The sequence below is a fragment of the Streptopelia decaocto genome (genome assembly GCF_964273445.1).
Source record: "Streptopelia decaocto genome assembly, chromosome: 5".
Taxonomy (NCBI): Eukaryota; Metazoa; Chordata; class Aves; order Columbiformes; family Columbidae; genus Streptopelia; species Streptopelia decaocto.
This window is the reverse complement of record NC_138659.1, coordinates 39861734-39883432: the sequence shown is the minus strand read 5'-3', so window position 1 is coordinate 39883432 and position 21699 is coordinate 39861734. Positions and strand designations below refer to the sequence as shown.

The following is a 21699-nucleotide window of genomic DNA, read 5'->3' as shown; positions in this document are numbered from 1 at the left end:
GAATTCCCCTGTCTTTCCTGAATATCCTTCTTTTCCAGTCCCCACCCAGTACATTAAATAATCTCAAATATCTGCAGCAAACAGGGCAGGGACGTCGCAGGTGACAGCTTTCTCTAGCAAAATATCCACATTCACACTACTGGGTCCATTATACTCTCTGCACAAGAAGCTGTGTGATCGTAAGGACTGTTTTTAACGTCTTGAGAGATCAAGAGAAGTAAAGAAGCAACAATAATTTAGATGTTTCCAAGCGGTCTTTATGTTTAACTTTGGAACCTTAGCAAGACTTTTTGAAATACCTTTTGTATGTGATTATCTATGTTTTAAAACAGCTGGGAAACAGAAACACCATGCAATGGCACCCTTCTTTCACTCACATCCACATCATTCACTGCTCAACTGAACCCCTGAGGCCGCCTGAACCCCCTGAGCTATGGTATTAACATCCCTGGAGCGCGTTTCCAGCGGCACAGACGAGGGTCAGAAGCGCCAGCACGGGCACTGCCGATCACCGAGACGCACAGCAGAAAAAGAGGAGGAATCTACAAGCTCATGTCTCATATTCCTGGTCTTGGACTAGACGTTGTTCCCGCGGGGACACATTTCCTGATGGCTTCTCTCCAACCCTTACTCCATATGCCCCTGCAAAGCGCCTCCAGCTCAGCTCCCACACTTCTGGCTGCCTGACCCAACCCAACACGTCTCAAACTTTTCACGGCTGCCCCAAAGCTCTGCCTTGTTCAGACAGTCTCAGTAAAATTTTGCTTGTGTCTCTTCTTGCAGATTTCCCATTACTGCTTTCCTGTTCCAGCTCCCCCTCTCTTGCATCCTACTGTTAACTGCACAATGATTTTTTCAGTCTCTTGCATAACCAGAACCAGCCTCTCCCCAGCTTCTTGTCTCATTTTAGTATTTACGATTCCAGGCCACTGCCTTCCAAATCCTTTCCCAGTCTTCTCAGTTTACAAGCTCCATCCTCCCTTCTCCATCAGCTTCCAGCTTCTCTTACACTCTTCTGCACTGACCCAGTGGCAATTTCTTTCCTCTAACTCCTTGTTCTAATGTGTGTCTGCCATTCATCCCAGCTGTTATCCTATCTATTTTTAAAAGATACTTTATCTATTATACCTTCATGGACGGTGTTGTGGGTTTGTTGTTTTTGTGGGTGTGTGGTTTTGATTTTTTTTTCTTTTCTTATGTGCTGCTGGGGTGTCAGGAAGAAGAAGAAAGATTAAACTGTGGTCATGCGACACAAGACAGCTCAGCTCCAGCCCAGCCCAGCCACAAGCAGCCATTACAGGAAAAGCCTGGCTTTGTCTCAGCCCCTGGCTGAATCATGCTCAGCTACACATTGTTGAAACAGCCTGTGCAGCACTATCAGGAAATATCTTCAGGGCTGAAGCACGCTCTGTTTCAAGAGCATTATTATAACACGGCAGCCTCAGAGATGGTAGTGATAATGAATCTAATAACAAGAAAGAAAAGTCAAAGACTTTAACTGTTAAAAATCCTTACTATGTTCCTTGAACTGGTTTTATTTGTCCCAAAAGCCTTCAACGTAGCCAAGTTTGGGAGGAGACTGTTTTTTTTTTTTAAAACAAGGAATAAACTACTTTCCTGACAAACCTACAATTTTTCCTGCAAAGCACACTGCTGTGACTGCCGCCCAGGGAAAAGGTGACATGCGCCAATTGTTTTTCTTTAGTCTCATTCTTGTAAACAATTGGACCAGTTTTGACTCAAGTTCTCCCTCCTCAAATTGGCTTTCTGTTTTTCAGACATCTGGAACACTATTTGAATGTTTTCTTCCAACCCTCCTTTTTCTTCAGATAAACTGCTTTAACTGTGGTATAGCAGAAAATACGACACGAGATGAAGGCTTCAGCATCGCAGACAAGGAAAAGGCTGGATCCTAAAAACGCTGTAAAGGATGAAGTAAAAGAATATGGTAACAACCATAATAGATGTGTCTAGACAAGGTAGAACTGAAAATGTTGCTTAAATTGCAGGGAACAGGAAAATGGTCATAAACAGAGAAGGTGAAGAAAACCAGAGAAGGAGGAGCAAGGGGAGAAAAGAAGGATAACAGGACCAGATTACAGCAGCCAGCACTGCCAGAGGGTGCCTGTGAGCCAGTGGATGGGCTGCGCCAAACACGGTGTCTCCGTGACCAGGAGCAGATGATGCCCAGGAGGACGTGACAGCAGCCTGTGCCAGCTGACCCCGTCCCACAGGGCCGCAGTGGCCGCGGCCCCACGCAGGCTCTCGCGGGGGACAGGACGGCACGTCCCTGCCCGGGGACACGAGTCTCTCCTTGGACCGGTGAGCGAGCGCATTTGAACTGCAGCTTCTCCTTAGATGCGGAGAGCTGGTCTGCAAGGACCTGTGGATTGGGTTGATCTCATCATGTAAACTACTCCGAATGTGTGCATTACTAAGCATTCAAACATCTGTTTGAAAAACTACATGAAATTATATACATAAAAACAAAAATACAGTTCCTGGAATGATGGGATGTAAATTAGTGGTGTGGACAATGGGCTGGCAGTCTTATTTAGATGACTGTTTCAATATTGTTGGGGCTTTGCTCAAGTATTGATTCTGTACCAGTATAAAACGAGGCTTTTATAATTGTCTTATTATTGTGACTAATGAAATCCAATAAACAAGCTCAATTTTAGTTTCCTTTTCATGTATCTCTAATTTGATTTCACATCACCTCTCAATCCAGTTATGGCTGCAGATTTCATCAACAGACTATTAACTCATATTGTACCTGAGAATATTACCATACAATCTGAAATGACTAACACTGCTCTACCAACTTACTATCTACACAATTCCACACGTTTTTTTTCAGCATCCTTTCTCTGTGGTCCACAAGAACAATCACATATAGTCAAATTAAAAACTTCATGGAAGGAAAGGCACAAGTGTTTTGCTGTAACTTCAGTACTATACTTACCATATTCCTTTGGCCTTCTAATCTTAGTTTTATCAAAGAAATCAGACAGCAAGCAACCCTCAGCATCATCCTTATAATATCAGATTGTTTACTACACCTGGCCCTGTCCTCATTTGCAGAATGACTGCTGAAGCATTTTTGTCCTCAAATTTTTTTACTGCTTGCCAGGGGATTTTAATGCAGACCCACAGGGGTTAGTTTCTGTCCCCCACCGCTAGGAATACCCCTGTAGAGCTGCCTGTCAGTTCTGCATGAAGTTAATGAATATACTGCAAATACATATAGTATTTTTATTATCAGCAAGATTGAGCCAAAATAATGTATTCTAGTTCATACTAGTTTTCACGTAACTTGTATCTACAGTGCAAAAATGACATATGCGTTTGCTGCAACCTTCCAGCATTAGAACCGAGTTAAAGATGGTAACTGATGTGAAAGGCACTTTTCAATCACTCGGTGGTGAGGGCGTGGGGTGGGATCTGCAAGTGCTCATCAGCTGTGACCCAACAGGAAAACTACAAGCACAGGCAGATAGCAAAGAGTTATCGCATGTAACAGTAACCAACAAAGCACAGAACGGTTTTAAACATGCTGAAAGGTGCGTGGCCATCATTCATACACACTTATCTTCACAACAAATTGTACAAAATATTTACATTCAGACTAATGATATTCAGCTTTTGCTGTCATCACTAAGACATCAAACAAGAACAGTCTGAAGAAGTCATGCACAGCTTCTAACACACTCTTGTTTTCTGGAATTAACAAATACTTCCAAAAAACTTTCCAAATGACAAATACAGCCTCCATTATATCGAAAATGCTATGGGATGAGCCCCACACGACTAACGGCCTTAAACTAGCTAACACACAATAAAAGTAACACAATTTCCCACATAATTACCTTGCATAAAAATCTCCTGAACCTTTTGTTCCTTTACCCAGGCTTTTACCTCCTCATGTAACTGCGGGTTATCCCTGAGAACTGGGTTTAGACTGTCTACGTCGTCCTAAAGTAGAGATTAAAAAAAGAACCATATGTTATGTTTATTTGTAACATTTCTGTTTATTTTCCTAGATGTATTTTAGAGTACAATATTAAGTAGTTTGATGCTAATTTTACTGATTGCCTACAAATCCCCGTGTTATTTTCAAAAAAAAACCTTAAAAGCGCAACACAATGCTAAAAGTTATTTCATGGGAACACGCTATGTCAGATCCCACATGTGGCCAGACTCGTAAGCTATTAATAGGATCACACTTTCATAAATACTGTCTCACTAAAGCCAAAATTGCCCTCTAAAGACTTCAATGTTTACAGGTATGCAGAAATAATGACCAAATTACTTTTTTTAAAAAAGCTGTTTTTCATTTCTGTAAAGTTTAACAAGGACATTTGAGCATAAACTTAGATATAAACACCACAAAGATAATGCATAAGAAATAGCTGTATTTTTAGAGAAACATACATTTTCAGAGAAACATCACTCCTGATTTTTAAAAATGTAGATCTTTGTTATTCAGTTATTTGGAATAAGACATGCTTCAACTTTTATTTTTATTGTATTCAGTTCTCCCAGACAAGATCCTTTTTCACTATTTGAGTAGGACTTCATCTGGGAAACTAAGACATGTTTGGTGGCACTGTCCTCCTAACAAGGAAAAGCTAGGCACAAAATCTGGTTCTGATCATTCAAAGCATGGCTTAAATCATCATTCATCTCTAGACTTTCAGAATACCTATTCCTCTTTATTTCAGAGCAAACTTGCTAATTTCTGCCTTTGAGATTGTGGCAGAGAACTACAGCTGCACCGCAGCCCAGTGACAACTCATGCAGAAGATGGTTTTAGAAATCCGTGAGCGGCAGGAACATTCATTTGTGCTGAGAGAACTTCAGACAGCTAAAATAATCACAGCAATTCTCCACATACAAAATGTAAAATGTTTTATCAGTACTGCAGCTGAGATCAAGTAATTTCTTTCCTTGATCTCCAACAAGTTCCTTGATGTTTCACAATTTATTACGAAGAGCTCCAGCCATAGAATATAAAGATCCAAGCAACACTCAGGGAATCGTGCATCGCTGCCAGGCCCTCAAGTGACACAAGCAATTTCTCTCTATTCATCTCGATGAGATTATTCCTGCTGGCCAACTGATCACAGGATGCCTATTTCAAATTCAAAATTCACTTCCCGACACTTGAAGATTTGCTGTGCTTCATTACAGAGAATGCATCAATGCTTTGGTTATTAGAGAAAATCAGACTCTCTCCTTATGCTTGTGAAAGATACAGCCTCAGATCCAACAGGAACAGTCAAGGTGATTGGTTTAATACATGTAGAGTGGAACAAAGTAAAAGTGAAGGGAAAGATCAACAGGACCTCAACCACCAGGTTAAAAGCACCAACCCAGCAAATACGTTGCCAGCATTACCACAGGCACAAGAGGGTCAGCACTGACATTTATTCGAGGATGGAAGCTGTTCTACTTTGTTGTGCAAATCCATTTTTGCACTGATCCTACATACAGAAGCAACACCACCACTGCAAAGAGGAAATAATTTGCCAGGGGAACCCGACAGCCCCTGGAACTGGAGCTGTGTGATGATCATCCATCTGTCCCCCCACCCCATGCACTCTCCTGCACAGCAGCTGCAGGAAATTCCTGTGTCAAAAATTTCCCCTCTCAGATCCACAAGCATTAGAGCTAAGCAACAGACTGAGGCATTGCAATACTGGAAGTCTGGCTGACTTAAAAATGCAGTTAATATGCAGATTTCATACATCTTCAGTAATTCCTTCAGTCCCACCTAAGAAAAAATTATATTTTCATTTCAAGACTATACACATTGACTAGGCACCATAATGTCAGACCTATTACTCTTAACGTTATTCTACGTCACTGAATTCTTTATGCAAAGTTTTTGAGGCTCCATGTTGTCTTGATTTGCTTCTGAAGGCAACACACGGTGCTGAATCTCTTTTTTAGACCTCACATCCCTCCTAAGCATCTTTGCCTTCTTTGAACTTGATACTGGTGACCCCACAGACAGTACATTTGAACCTTTTATTGTCCTATCAGATGGATGGCATATCGGTACCTTCCACTGAGTGCAGTCGGCGTGAACACTTAGAAAAGGAGACTGCAAAGTCCCTTTTCCTCATTCTTCGAGAAAGGTGAGCTCATCTCAAAGATGAGCTACTGGAGACACAAGTGAGGTCAAAGATCCATTACATAACTGCATGAAGGTATGACTGGGAATATGTAGAGAACCCAGGGTTTCTGAATACACACACAAAACCACATTTAACACATCATCTATCACCGGAAAAAAAAAAAAAAAGTGTTTTGCTTCTAGACATGAACATGTTATACACTGGTCAATGGAAATCAGTACACCAAGGCAAAACTGTAACTGACAGCTGAAGTGCAGTATCAAGATACTAAACAAAAAGGTTCCTGAAATCTCAAAAAATCTGTTCTTTTGTGTACATTTAACATGTATCTATGAACAATAATTTTTTTTTTAAAAAAAGTATGTACCATGACTGATCTTTTTCCACCATCAGTCTTAAATCTGAACATCTGAAACCCAGGAAACTGCATAATGTATTAACATGGAAGTGACGGCATTAGGCACCCTGTTCTAGCACACTCCATGAGCTCTGGCAGACCAGGGAAACGGGGCCACAAGCAAGGCTGGGGACTTCAGCCTCTTTCTTCTCTGGCTTAGCAATGAAGGTGAGCAGGGGACCCAGCAGTGCCCAGTCTTTTTCCTGACCCTGTATTTATACTGCTCAGGAAACAACTCTACTTATAGATCTGAACTTTGGCCATTAGGACTTTCAGTTTTCCCCTCCTTTTTGGTCCAAGTAGCAAGATTGACAGACTAATCCACAGCAGAATTAAATGCCCTGCAGGATTTTCCTCCAGACTTTTCCCCATTGAAAGTAGTTTTACTCACAAAAGTCAGTAAAGTATGTACGGTACCCTCTCCTAGACTAGTTTTTCCACAAATCCTGGAATACCTCCTCCAGGAGGATGTTAATGCTGGTTTGAAATCCTTACGAAATGCAAATCAGAATGCAAATCATATAAATGGGACTGCAAATTTCTTCTTTAAATCTACTGTAGGAAGCTCTTTATATACTTCATACAGCAGTGCCCCCTGCTCCATATGCAACACTGGGAAGAAGGCAAAGGGTGTATGGGCTAGAAAGATATGGTGGAGATAATCCTTCCTGCCCTTATGAAGACAGTCACATGAAGCGACATGACTATCAGAAGGTTGCCAACCCACGTCAGTCTTTTTTAGATCTTTGCTGCTACTCTTCCTTCTTTCCAGACCAAAAGAGGAATTCATTTCTGGTGGAGTGGACTTTCTGCTTAATTATCCAAAGAGTACTTGAGTCAGCTGCATGTCTCTCTAAGGGAGAATTCTCACCTGCTGGGGATGTGCTTCATTCCTAGGAAGCCCTGAGAAGAATAAAGAATGAAATTTTCCCAAATAACAAAGTGATCCAGTGTTTTTCTGAGTGTATCTGTTCTTCTGGTGCAAAATGATGGAACGGGTTAGAAACTATGGACCGTACCATCAGGTTAAGATACCACGCTGCCCTAAACAGCAAAGAGGAATCTTTGTTCAGAGAAGCATTTTCAGAGAGCTTATTCGGACAAATATAATTTATCTTTCAAAACCACAGGTGAACAAGTGCAGATCACTTGTAATACTTCTAAATTCCTTTAAGTCATGAATCAAACAGGAATTTCAAAAACAGGACCCACAGAAAAACAAGTCAAAATCCAAATACATACGGAATTCTCCTACTCAAGCCCCATCCACAAACAAGACATTGTTCAAGATACTGAGAGGCATCCCTGGACGAGCTGAACCTCCACGTTGCCCAGAGACCATACAAAGTGCCTTCTGAAAGGCCCAAATGATCACAACTCCTTTTCCATTCTGGGCAGCCGGGTATGTGTGTGGTGGGAACGCCTGCACGCTTCCACAGCTCTCTACCTTCCCAACAAGACCTTCACCACTGGAGCAAGATGTTTCCTCAGCATCTTAAAATATTTCTAAGTTTCATTCTTCACAAACTTGAGGGACAGAAACAACTTTGTGAAATAAAGAGATGAAACCCTTGGGCACAAAACAACAATGAAAAAGTGGAGTCGAGTAGCAGCCCCTCCCCGCATCACACAGCCCACATGCTGCTCACGGGAGGGCACAAACTCCGGGCACCTGTCAGCTCTCCATGGTCACTGAAGGAGAAGAGGAAAACCCACAAAATGCATTCCAGGAAAATCAGTCCCAGAAAAGTGACTTTTGGCACTAGAAGGGCTTAAATCGGGGCCCTGAAGATCAAGTCTCGGCATGCACCGTGCATTAGAAGCTGCAAACATTTATTTGTGAAAGCACCTTCCTTGGCCACAGTATCACTGCATTTGGCTTCAATGCATCAAGGACATGTTTTTAATATCAGGAGGAACTCATTTCAGCTAGTGTTTTACAGAGAAAGACTAAGTAGATTTCGCAGTCCTCGCAAAGGTCAACACCACATTAGTCCTCACCATCTGTGGCTTAATTAACTATAGCTTCCTCTGGCTGCTTAGAGGCTTTCTGATAATTTAGGGCACGAATTAAATGAAAACTACTACATAACCGACTTGAGAGTCCTGTTTACCATGTTCATGCAGTATGCGCTGTACATGGAAATAAGCGTTTTGTTAGCACTTTAATGGTAGAGGGACCACATTTAAATTCAAACAATGCAAGTGAAAAATTCAGAGTTTAAAGGGTCTAAAACTTGAACCTTTAGATTTCTTCTTTTTTTCATGAGTTAATATCATGAAATCAGTTTCTATAACATAAGTCCCTTCTCTCCCTGCCCCCCCCCCCCCAATCATTTTTACAAGTGCATGGAACTTCAGCTGCACAGAAATTCAATTTGGATATTGCAGTCTGAAAAACAAGGAACAAGATAAGGCAACATCTGCCTACTGACTGCCCCAACAGTCTTCAGAGAACACTGGCAGCAGAAAGTATTGTTTTTAAAATCTAGATTGCCAAAAATTTATATTAGTCCTCTAATGCCATCTTTTAGAAGATTATTTGCTCCTATTAGGAAAAGAAAAATTTAAAAAACCCTTAGTTCTTCATAACTAGCCTTCCTTTTCTTTTTTCTTCCTCTTTTACCATTCACTGACTGTGTCACCTGACATATCTGATTATATCACTGATCAGTAATCCCTTTCACTGATTGTAACTTTTTAACAAAACCTTCAGTCCTAATAATGTCCTGCTTGACATCAGAGGAAGCAGGAAAACAAACAAACAAACAACAGAACCAAAACATCACCACACAAAACAAAACAGTAACATAAAAACTGGACAGGCAGAACACCAAAGATCTTAACAACATCACCTATTAAATGGCACTATCCCTCAGCCAGGCCACAAGGCTTTTTTTCCAGTGGCAAAACATGAGAATCTACCTAAAACACTGAGAAACTGGTAGTGACTGACACCCCTGAGGGCACCGCCGAGCCAACGCTGTGCAGGACACACAGGCCACACCAAAACCCCACCGAAAAATCATCAAATTTAGCCGAGATGAAAATATACAGCTCTTGTACCGCTTCCCCCATCTCTCTAGCCGCACACAGGCACAAAGCCCTGGTAAACAGTGCGCTCCTTATTCCCGGCTGCCAAGTGAAAGGCGGCGCAGCTGCCAGGCCGCTGCAGCTGGTGGGCAGGGGCCGGCGGGGGTGCCGTGCCGGGCCCGCAGCGCCCTGCGGGACACGGCCACCCACCCGCCCGGCACCGCACACCCGCCTCCCCACAGCGGCACCGCCGCACGCTAATGCCCAGCTGGAAAAAGGCTACAAAGTTTTTTGGGGAGACCGTAACTTCCCAGTTTACCTTAAACGGCTTTGTCTGAGCAGAGAGAAGAGGCTTAGGCTTACCAGGCGACGCTCGCGCTTTCTATGTAAACCCAGCCCACACTTGACCTATTTTCTGCTGTTCTGAGCGCACGGTCACAGTTTACCTCATTCAAACCCGGCAGCTGCTGGGCTACATCTGAACCAGTTAAGTCAAGCTTGAAGGCACAACCCTGACCCCGACACCAGAAACAAAGTGGGGCTGAGGGCAGCCCTGCCCACACGTGTGCGGGGGCACGGGGACCGCGGGGACCGGGGGGGACAGCAGGGATCACTAACCCTGCCCAACCAGGGGCGCTGAACACATTGTTCAGAAAAGAACCAACATTTACAGACATTTCGGACCACAAACATTTAAGATTAGGGGTTATTTTCAGTGTCTAACAGCAACAACTACGCCTCTGTAAGCAGAAAATTAAAACTACAAGACTAAAAATTCAATAATTTTCCAGCTGTCAGTAAACGTGACATCTCTCAGGAAAAGCTATCAACAATTTTTCTTTTGCTTCCCACTCTTACCTATGCCTAATACTACTCCCCACACACTACTACTCCTTTCCTCATTTCACCTGTTCAATAGTTAAAGAGTTGACACCGATTTTACAATTTTAATTATCAGGTTTGGGAATTAGGGGAGCAGGGCTGCGCACACTCCTCCAAGTCATGATTTCAGGCTTGAAGAAGCACCACTGCATCAATTAGTTCAGTTCTGGAAGAATAACTCACACACCTAAGAACACCAGAAAATTTCTATTAATTTAAATAAGATTATGCGTTGGAAAATATAAAGTTAGGAATATAAACATACAGAAAAAAGTTTGACTCGCAGTCTAATATTTTCCCTGTTTTTAACTCACAAACTCAAAAATAGAGAGGTATTTGCCTTCCCGTAAGACTAGCAGTGTCTGAGGTGAAATGGGCATGCTGGAAAACTTGCTTTTTTACAAGTCAGCTCGTCATTCCTGTATCTGTAGATAAGAATCAGGCACAAAAGGAAAGCAGGAGCAGCAGACAGAACAACCACGGAGCCACCGATGGATAAGTAGAATCAAACCTGGGCCAGGCAGATATTGTCACAAAACAACCTAAAAACTGCTCTAGTGACTTCTACAACAGTTTTGCATTTGAAAACAGTTTAAAAAAAAAAATGATGACCCTTACGCTCATGGGTTATGTCACCCTCTCTTTGAGCAGCTGGGACAAAGTGCTGTCACCGTAATGCAAATCTGGGTCCTGATCTGATTTACAGATTAGGAAGAAAACAGGAAAACTACTTGGTTTGACTGAGAGGGACAGAAAGCAAAATCTCCCGGAGTGACAGATGTATTTTTTAGCATCTGATCTGAAGACTTCCCCAAACAAGCAGCTCTCGCCCGCAAACCCGGTGGGCTGTCAGCTTCCCCTCAGAGCACTGCAGCGACCATTTTCTGTACTACTTACATTCTTCTCCACGCACAAACAAATCAAAGGCCAAGTGAATACCACTGCTTCATGTCCATCTTCTCCCTCATCTTGATGACGCAGCCATATGCTTGCTTTTCTTTCGTCTTCCACTGAGTCACATTTCCTTCCCCTTCCTCACTGCAGGCTCCATATATTTATCACCACCATCTCAGCAAGATGCAACTGTCCTAATTTTGCATTTTATCTACTCCTAAGAGAATGAGGGAGGGAGCACTGGGCCTACCCTACTCAGCCAGTAACTCCCAAGTCATGTGGTGATACCAGAACAAGCCTTTGAGCCACTTACCAAACAACTCAGTGCCACTATGGGAAAATACACCTCAAAGTGCAGACACTTCCCCGAAGCAAGCAATTAGCAAAGCGAAGTTGATGCTAACAAGGAGAGCAGCTAAGCGAGTAGATCGGAGAAAAATCTTTTGTACATTGATATTAAAATTTAAACTGAGCCCCAGACACCCTACGAATTATGAGCAGCTTTTTAAAGGTATCCAACAACCTCCCAAACCATATCAGCTGAAGGACATGCTGTATGGATTGAGGTGTCTTTGAGCAAAAAAGAAAGTGCTTGCTGTTTATCATCGTCTGGACTAGCGGGCTGCTAGAAAGGCAGTCTAACACTACCAAAAAACAAGGCAAGAGGTCAGTTCTTGCTCAGAGACTGACCATTTACAGAAGACGCATCGTCCCTGTATCGGGGAAAGAAGTTACTTGCAGCAGCTTGAACTGGTGGAGTTGGAAGCTGCATACCACCACCAGGTAACGACAGACCGGATAGTTCACCTCTCATCTCATGGCAGCTATCTCCACCAAATCTTTTATCAGCTGAATTATTCAGCAACACAGTATTCTTTGACAAGACTACTGATAACTAAAAGCTTACTGTATTAAAGAGCAAAGGTCTCTCAATTCAGATCTGCAGAAAACTGTAAAATGCTTTCCAACATGTGGCAGGCTGGCAACAGCTCCCAAAATTAACACCACCTCCTAGAAACGTGCTCCAAAGCGTCTCACTCTTGTGTCTGACTCTGCTCTGTAATTTGAACTACCACCAGCTTCGATCACCAGCAGTCACACAGCTACCTCCCCTCTTCTGCAGAAGTCTGCAATCCTGTTTATGAAATCCGAACTCTCCAAGAACATACAACTTTCCAGCTCCTTTCCCCCAAAAGTTCATGAGGATTATGCGCAGAATAGAAATCCTCCCTGGTAATAAAAGTATCTTTTTTCTTTTTTTGTCAATAGGAAAGAATACATTGGGCATGTTCAGAATGTTATTGAAAGCTTCAGTGCACTTTGGTCCACTCATTTACTGTAACATTACTGTTTTATTTTCAAGTGGCTTTCCAGGTTTTGTTTGAAAACATGTTTCTTAGAATAGTGGTACACAACAGTGTCGGTCAACATGCTGAAAATTTGGAAGTAGTTCAGAATAAAATGCATTTCTCTCACATTTTAAACAAGTCCTGCTGTATTTGCACAGAGCTTTTCAAAGTTAATTGCCAATCAGATTTAGGGCAGTATTGCACAGAAGCAATGCATCCGTGTTGGGAAAACAATTTGCACATTTTCTTGCAGCATTTCATTCAAAAGAACAAACTTCTCTGGTCTTCGGGATGCAATACAGAGAGTCTTCAACCACCTGGCTGAGCATACGACAGGGAGCCCATCGCTCCGCAAAAATGGAAATGCTGCCTCGGGTCCAAAGCAGCATCAGGAAGCAACACAGCCATCACTGGGTGCTTATGTTTCTGCTAAGAGCTCTGTCCTGACCTGCTGGAGCCATTTTAGGAATTTTCCCTATAAATAACAGAGGTCTGACCAGCTGGGATGTATATCATATTTGGATTAACACTACAGCCCTCTGCAACTCCAGAGAAAGCAGTGGCTGTGCCTTTTATAGAACAGATGAATGATGGTCTTGCAAAGATGAGAAAGATTAAATTGCTAATCAGAAAACAGGGACATTTCAGTTGTTGCTACAATAAGCTCCTTGGGGTAAACTTAGGAAAGTCATTCAGTGTTTAAAATTGATACAACGCTCATCTATTTCACAACAATTTTCTATTGATAAATCTACTAGCACACCAAACAAAAAAATTTAGCCACCAGTCTTATGCATCCTGAAATCTGCTTTAACCTGCTTTTATATGTGCATACCAAAGTGGTGTGGAGTAGTGATAACAAAAGGGAAGAAAATATTCACGCTGGGTAAAAACCCAGCCTCTACCGTTGAAATATAATTTCTAAACTGTATGCTTAAAGGTCACTGCTAAAATAATAAAGCAGAATGTTGTGTAAGATGCACATACATTACTGTGCTTCAAACCTACTTGCTCAGCAAAAGCATTCTAAAATACTACTGCCAGCAATGTTGGCAGACACGCACAAGAAGAGGGAGATTCAGGGGAAAAACAGGAATAGTTAAGTCCATTCAAAAGACAGGAAATGTTTGCTAGATTGAAGTGGGGGAGAAATCACTATTTACAAACAATGGTAGTAAAAAACCCCTTATAACTATACTTAATTAGGTAGTATACTGTTAAAAAGAAATGTTTGATAAGGAAATGTATACACCAATCCCTCTACATCAAAATACTGCATTTTTTATTAGCAAAGTTATTCCGATGTTTAAGAGAATAGTAAGATTCATACTTGGGTTTAATTAAGAAAAAAAAATCAAGTCTGTATCAAATTACTGGAGTTTCTCCCCAGATGTCTGGCCTGGAAAAGGAATTCCATACGCACACCTGGAACTGCTCTCAGTTTCCACTAACTGCAGCCTCCTGAAGGCTGTGGAGCAGTTCTCATGAAGCACTAACCCTACACCACAAATTAGTACTTCTATTAGGTGGAATTTCAAAAATACACTTTGTAAGAAGAAATTCTAGAGTAGCAGCCCTGAACAAAGCCGTGTTGTCTCAGAGGAAGGAACGAGAGCAAACCAATGCAGGAGCACATCAGCAAAGTGAGTTATTGTGTTTATCGCATCGAGCTAAAGGTTAATCCTGGTAAGAACACATTTCAATGACCTGAACTCCGTACTCATTTCCCTCCCTGGCTAAGCACTCCCGTGCAATGACTGGGGGATTTTACCCATTCCCCAAAGCACCAAGGATTCCCAATCACAACATAGAGCAACCATTTGAGAAAACGAGGACATACTGGCAAAGCACCATCTGCTTATGAAAAAGTGAACCAGACTTCGCCAGGAGCTGACTTCGTGTCTGGATTATGAAAACAGTGTTGGTCAACAACGTAAGAAAAAACTTTAAACTTTCATCTTTAGCAAATCACATGTGAAGATTGAAAATTCAAGGACACAGAACCGAGAAGAAGGCACCCTTCTCTTACTACTGAGTAGTATTTTCCATGGGCTTTTACTGGTGAAAAAAGTAATCATTTATGATAAAACACAGAAGTTCCTTACCCCAAAACACTGATGGATTTGTAAATTCAGTAATTCCAAGACTGCTTCTGAGAAGTACTAAGATACTTCAGTGATCTTCAAAGGAGAAACAAGCTTTGCTCTATCTGTTCCATTTTTAATTTATAACGTTTAAGTTATTTATTTCAATGTTATCTCCTGAAGTAGGACTAATGACGTCAAACAATTTAACCAACTGTGATTTTTGAAAAATTGTGGGAAGAGTAAAACAAGTTCCTCTACAAAAGTGGAAGGAAACCTTCTTTATTATGGATCTGAGACATACCTGTGCTGTAGCAACCTCGGCTTATCCCAGGGACCTCACAACTCCCTTCCCTTCCTCCTCGCGTACTTTCCCACAGCCTTCAGCAGCTCCACCTGAGCCCCCTCCTACTACCTGGAGGAGCCACGCTATTTGTGGCTCCCACCTGCTGACGGCCTCCCCTCCGCGCTGCTCATTCCCTCAGGCTTGGCAGACCTGGAAGAACTCCACTCCTGCGGCAAACCCTCCGAGAGAGACAAAGAAGTGCCTAGAGACCCAATTTCTTAAGAGACCAAGGTAAAATAGAAAGGTGCAATTTCATTCCACCTATTTTGGGAATAAAGACAGATGAAGCCCTCAGGGAAGCGGCTCTTTTTCAAAGCGAGGCACAAATACAGGCTATGGGGAGATGTACGTATCTCTCTTGCTCAACGAACGGAGGGTGCCAACCAACCCCTCCTCCCTTATTTCTCTCTTCTGTCCCACACGTGTAACCGGGAGCGAGGACTGGAATGAGTCATCTGACCCACTTCTAGCTGGATGCTGCCTTTTGCTTCCCCTCACGTTGGAACCGTACACCTAAACACAGAAGTGTCGGTAACAAGCTGTTTAGACCATCGTTCTTTACAATGCTGCCAGAGAAGCCAGCTGGACTGCTTATGGGTGGTCCAGACACCAGAGACTTGGGAAAGAACAGAAACAGCTCTTAAAGACAATACTGAAAAGAGTTAAAGATGCAGAAAGGTGCGTGTGCCTGTCAGCCGTGGGGGAACCGAAAGTGGGAGGTGAGCACAAGATGTGGGCAGCACCCTGAGCGGCTTCTGCCAACCTCAAAGGGTGGGACCAACCCAAAAGCTCCTGCCCGCCTGGTCAGTGGAGGGGAAAGTTTATGGGAAAAGCAATTTTCAGCTGCAGTAACTATTTTTAAGCCTGAAGTTTACAGTAAGAGAAGTCCAAAAGATGAGTGCACATATGATTATGGGGAGCTTAAAATACAGACAGAAAAATATTATTTTATCCCTGTTTCAAGATGTTTAAAGAATTCTTAATGTGTCTTTACTTACACAAGCCACATTACACGACTGGCTTGCTCTTATGAGCAAACAAGTAATGAAATCCAAAAGCATCCAGGCCTGAAGTACCCAATGCCTGCCCGTAATAAACAGAAATGGACAGTATCAAGAGTTGCACAATGCCCTTTTCTCAAGCCTTACCTTCACAGCATATAGAACTGGAATTTGTAATACATCAAGTAAGATTAGCACAGGATTAGATCCTGAATCCGAGGTACCTGTTTCATGATCAGTGAGAAAGTTTATTATTACTTCACCCACCTTGAAGGTGTGTTAGACATTTGACCTGTCAGCTCTCAGACATGCAATGCACATTTAGAAAAAGAGCAAAGTACACACGCCTGTCACTGTGCATGTAACACCTCCCACGGGGGATTTCTCAGTGCCCTATCTCTACATCTGCAACCTTCAGCACAGCGGTAGACAGGCAGACCTTACCGTTTGGAAATACTAAGGCAGGCAGGCTTGTCTTAAAAAACAGTTGTTCCGAACAAGAACATGAATAAGTACGGTGGATCCAAGATAGAGGAGAGATTCCACCATAGAGAGGAACTGAAGTGTGTTCTTGATACATTCTTTGCAGATTTGTTTGGTTTTTAACCCAATATGCAGGATGACTTTTCAAAAAGCACAGCCTTCCACTGCCTCTCTTTGCAGGAAGTTTAATGACTGTGATAGAACTTAATTTAAATGTTTTGCCTAGGCTCAGCTGTACAAGTTCTAGTGGTGTGTGCTCACAAATCTTTTGGGAATATATCATCACACATACACAAAAAACGTGTATGTTTAGAAATATTACAATCTATCATGCCCCCTGCTCTGCCTGACCCAGACACACAGCTGAAATGCACTGACTGCTTAAGCACAGTCTTTCCATAAGTGTATTTTATTACAGAAAAACACGATATAAGCCACTTTCTGTTATTCTTTATTTGCTTTTCTACAGTATAATTCAGTTGACTCCAGCTGCTTCAGCCAGTAACAGCAGAATCACACACTAGTGACGGGTACTGCCAAACACCACCCAGACAAAAACACCACACTGATGAGCTCACACATACCATATGCTGAGCTTTAATGCTTCACATCCCCATCTATAGTGCTTCAAGTAAACTACAATGCTTACACAAATTACGGCATGATCAGCTTTGCTGCTGCTCAACTTGCTATGTGTATTGTAATGAATAAGCACATAGCTGTCACAGAATAGTACAAGTAACTTACCATAGATAACCATTTCTGTTTAATTATTTTATTTAGGTCACACTTGTAACTGCTTAAGCTTACTGTAGTTTTGGTTAAAATATTTTAGTAGCAAACATATTTGAAAGTGTGTTCCTTGTCAGCCTATAGCAAGAGCCACTATAAAACCTCCCGGTTGTCAATTTTTATTTAATCACAGAATATACGTAATCTACTGTGAACGCAAACTAGAAAAATAGTAAGGACCCGACATACGCATCCCACTTCATGACTAAGTTTCATACAGATACTGGTTTGACACAGCAAATGCACGTTGTAAATTCCACGTCCTGCAAAGGACACCATTTTCATCTCATTGCTAAGCAAAGGACCGTGGCCAATGTTCAAATCCGCTTTCTCCTCAAGATCCCCTTGTCACCACCATAAAAAGAACTACATGACTAAACGGTCTGACCATCCCAGATTAATGAATGAGTCATTCTCGGTCACACAAGTTTCACGTAGACAATAATACTGTTTGTATCCTCTATGAAGCAACAGAGATAACAGCCACCGGAAACCAGTTGTAGGTTGGTGTTTAAGGCACCACACATACAGAATCCAAGCAAGTTTTACAGAGAAGGGCAGGATTCAAAGCACTACACATGTAAGGCAAAAGGAAAATCACACAGCACATTCAGCTGTAAAGAATAAATTCGCTGACAAGTGTTAATACATGCTATAGAAAACCTCGTGAAGATATGAAAAAATGGAAAAAGGCTCTTGCAGTGCAGCTGCGTACCCTACTTTTAATAACTATATTCATCTAGCTCTTAAGAAGGTTGTTGAATCTCTTAACAATTGAAACATGTTTATTTATGCAAAGAGCAGCCATGGCATGGGAATCCATGGTTCACGATTCCCCAGCGAGTCCTGCCAAAGTCTTGTTACTCTCGTTCTGGAAGAACCACTTCTGGTAAGACAGTAATTTAGTTCTTTGCCTACTCAAACTTTGTTTTTCCTGCCAAGACTAAAAGGATGTCATGAGTGCTGTTTTCTTCGCCTTGAGCAGCTGTCACCTTTAAAGTGGACAGCAGCACCTTCTTCATTAAGCCCAATAGTTACGTTGAACAGCCCTGTGGTTTTTGATCAGAACCAATCTGAGCAGAATTCATACCAAATGCTCATCTGCTGCCCATTACTAGGTATTACATGTGTACGCAACAATGGGAAAAATTACTCAGTAGTTAAGAATTGTAACTGAAGTGAAATGGACTCTTCCCACACAGATTCAAACTTTGTTTATTTTGGCAGAAAGGTACTGGAATTTTGGGCACTAATAGCAAAATGCAATAAAAAAGTGTTTAGATCACCATAGTCTCTAAGGACTTCATATTGAAAACATACAGCCATGAGAGCTTAAACTGAAAACTAAACACGTTTAGAAAGACTCAAAGCTAACTCATCTCTGCAAAGAACAGTCCTCAGTTCCATCTTCTGCTCAAAAGCAGGTTAACAGTATCTCAGACCAAACAAGGGAGAAAAAAGGCCACCTTTTCTTTTTAGAGAAGCAGATTTTCACAGGAAGTTTACCAAAGATTTATCTTCAACCTGTTTTCATTGCAAAGAAAAGGACGGCCTGCCAGAAAGAACATACAAGTAAAAACTACCTTACATTAAGTGATTGAAGGCTAGGAACGGGATTTCCAGCATTAACAAAAAATAACAAGCAAAGCAAATAAATAGATCAAGTTAATACTGCCAGCACACTGCTGGTACATAATTCAGTTAGCATCTTTTAAAAACTAGGTTCTGTTCTCTTAAAGACGTTATCATTCACCAGAGTTCTGATCTGTACGATCAAGTCTGAAAACCTGGCAATGAGACATTGCTAGCCCTGCAAAGACACATGCCTATGAAAGCCATTTCTGTAACTTCTTATAATTGTTCAAATACGGAAACCTTTATTTGATGAAAGCTCAATATTACTTTACGTATCTACACTTGAGATCTGAGCATTATTCAGTTAAGATGCAAATTCTGGATGCCTTAGTACTTAAAAGGAATCTGTCAGCAGCCTTTTTGTCATGTTACAACAAAAAGACAATTTAGGTATCTCTTGTCACCACACTACTCCTGACTGACAGATCAGTAGCCTCCATCTCAAGCTGTTTGCTCCGAGAGAGGGAAAACAACCTGATCTCACACACACAGTTGCCCTCTATTTGTAAAAAATGGAGGCCAAGAACCAGGGAGACCAAGCTTATATTTGGAACTGTTCTTCACAAGCTGCTGCTTTGTCCCAGTTTTTGCTCAACATCTCTTTAAAAACTCCAGTTGCTAATGCTGTTAATTACAGTATTATCTACCATGATATTACAAAGCCAGCTGTTCGTATGACACATTTTTTAAAATGACACCTTCAATTTGTATGCACCTTCTCAAATCAAGGTGCTTCTGTGTCTAATACTGTATCAGTAAATACTCCTTGAAGTGAAGGGCCAAAAATGCATATAGCATCACTATGTTACTGCCAGCCAGGCCTGGCAATAGGATTGTTTTCCAAAAGGCAGCCCTTCTCATGTATTCAATTCGTTCTGCTCAGCTCATCTTGTAAGAAATGATCCATTGCCAAAAGGAGATTGATTACCATTACTGGAGTGAACATTATCAGAGACATGATCTTGATACATCTCAGGCAAAGGACAGGCCCTAGCACCAGTATTTCCTTTGTGAAATGGATCTGGAAGACTGCAGCTGTACTCTGAGGGTGAATTTACACTTCACGGCTCAGCTGATTTAAGAGGTCGCTGCTGCCAAAGGAGGATATCCCGCTCTGCGCTGCGTCACCCTGCGCCCTCCCCGAGGAAGCCACAGCGCTCACTGCACCCTGCGCTAATCCAGCTCAGCTCACTAACATCACGGGCTTTTTTTACCTCCCCCCGGCTCTTGAAAATCAAGGTTGTGCTGGTTTAGAAGGCTGAAGGCACTAGCGTGGGGTCTGATGGTGGGAATCGGCCTTTGCAGCAGAGCCAAGCTGCTGCAGCAGCTCAAGTTGGAACACGCAACATCACCCTGACAAGAAGTGTTGAACTCGTTTGGCTTCCCCACCACAGACACACAAAAGCACCAGCCCTTCCACAAACTGAACCTCCCTCTCCTTTCCCCAGGATTCTCTCTCTGTCGCTTCTCTTTTTCTAGCTCTATATTTGGTACTGGGGAAAAAAAAAACATCTTGGTGAAGGAGGAGAGAAGAAGGGGTGTCGGGACAAAATTACATAGCATTTATTCAGGGCCATCTGTTATTCTAAGTCTCAAAGTACTATTTCTGTATCACTGCAGTGTACCAACCCAGCCATAAGAAAGAATTTATGGCTATTCTAATTGCAATCAGTTCAGTTCAAGTATCAAATGTTCTTCTATTTGTCAGAGAAGAGATTTTTGGACCTTGGGGCCGGGGGGGGGGAACGGTGCGCAGGGAGGAGGAGGAAATAATTGTTTCTCTTGTTCTTTAAATACACATATATTCATGAATTTCTAACTAGTGAAAAATACATTTAAATTAAGGATACTGAAAATTTTAGCAGGTTCAGAAACAACAGCACAAAAGTGGTTTTTCTTTTTAAGAAACTAACAGTTTCTGCTACACATTCTCAAGAAAACAGTAAGTCAGATATCCCTGCAGTAGTGCAAAGACCTAGAAATGAAAGACCAGCTTCAGAAAGATGGATACTTTTATTTGCTCTACAATTAATGGTACTAATTAACCTTTAAAGGGGTCAAGTGTTTTAGTTGAAGGTGGTTCAATAATATTAGTTGCATAGTACTCCTTGACATGATAAGATTCACCAGAATCAGTATCTGACATAATCTTTCACAAAATGAACAACAATCTCTGCCAATAATCCACAGGAAACTGCTCCTATAACACACAACTTGACTGTAAAATGCACTTAAAAATTATAAACACATGGATTTTAACTAAGCTAAATAGACAGCACCTATACACTAACCAGATTTCTTACCTGATAGGGCTGAAAGGCACTATCTTCAGTTATAAAATCCAGGTGTTTGTCCACAAGGAATTCTACTGCAGTAACTGAATTGTATACACTTTTTCCAACCAAGGGCTTGAATGTCTAACGGAAAAACAAGAAAAATAAAAGAAAATTAACCAATTTAAAAAAGCTCAGCACATCAGACTCCCAAGACCATATAAACACTGACGTAATTCTTCCATCAAAACAAGTTAAAACAGAATAACAATTACTAATTATAGAAGAAAGGAGGATTTTGTGTTTTGTCGTATTTCCTTTGCACCGTTGGTGGAAAAGCAGCTAGAAAAGGGAACTACACCATACATTCTTCCTTTCCCTCATTGT

General features: G+C 41.7%; 1 protein-coding gene across 4 annotated transcripts in view; it reads right to left on the bottom strand.

Moving 5' to 3' along the window:
- JMJD1C (jumonji domain containing 1C) overlaps positions 1-21699 on the bottom strand; it is a 161857-nt gene that overhangs the window by 35061 nt on the left and 105097 nt on the right. For all 4 annotated transcript variants that reach the window (XM_082052366.1, XM_082052367.1, XM_082052369.1 and 1 more), the window contains 2 exons: positions 21343-21456; positions 3870-3975 (listed from right to left, as the gene is read on the bottom strand). In XM_082052366.1, the coding sequence (XP_081908492.1) occupies positions 3870-3975; positions 21343-21456 (220 nt within the window). The remainder of the gene's footprint in view (positions 1-3869; positions 3976-21342; positions 21457-21699) is intronic.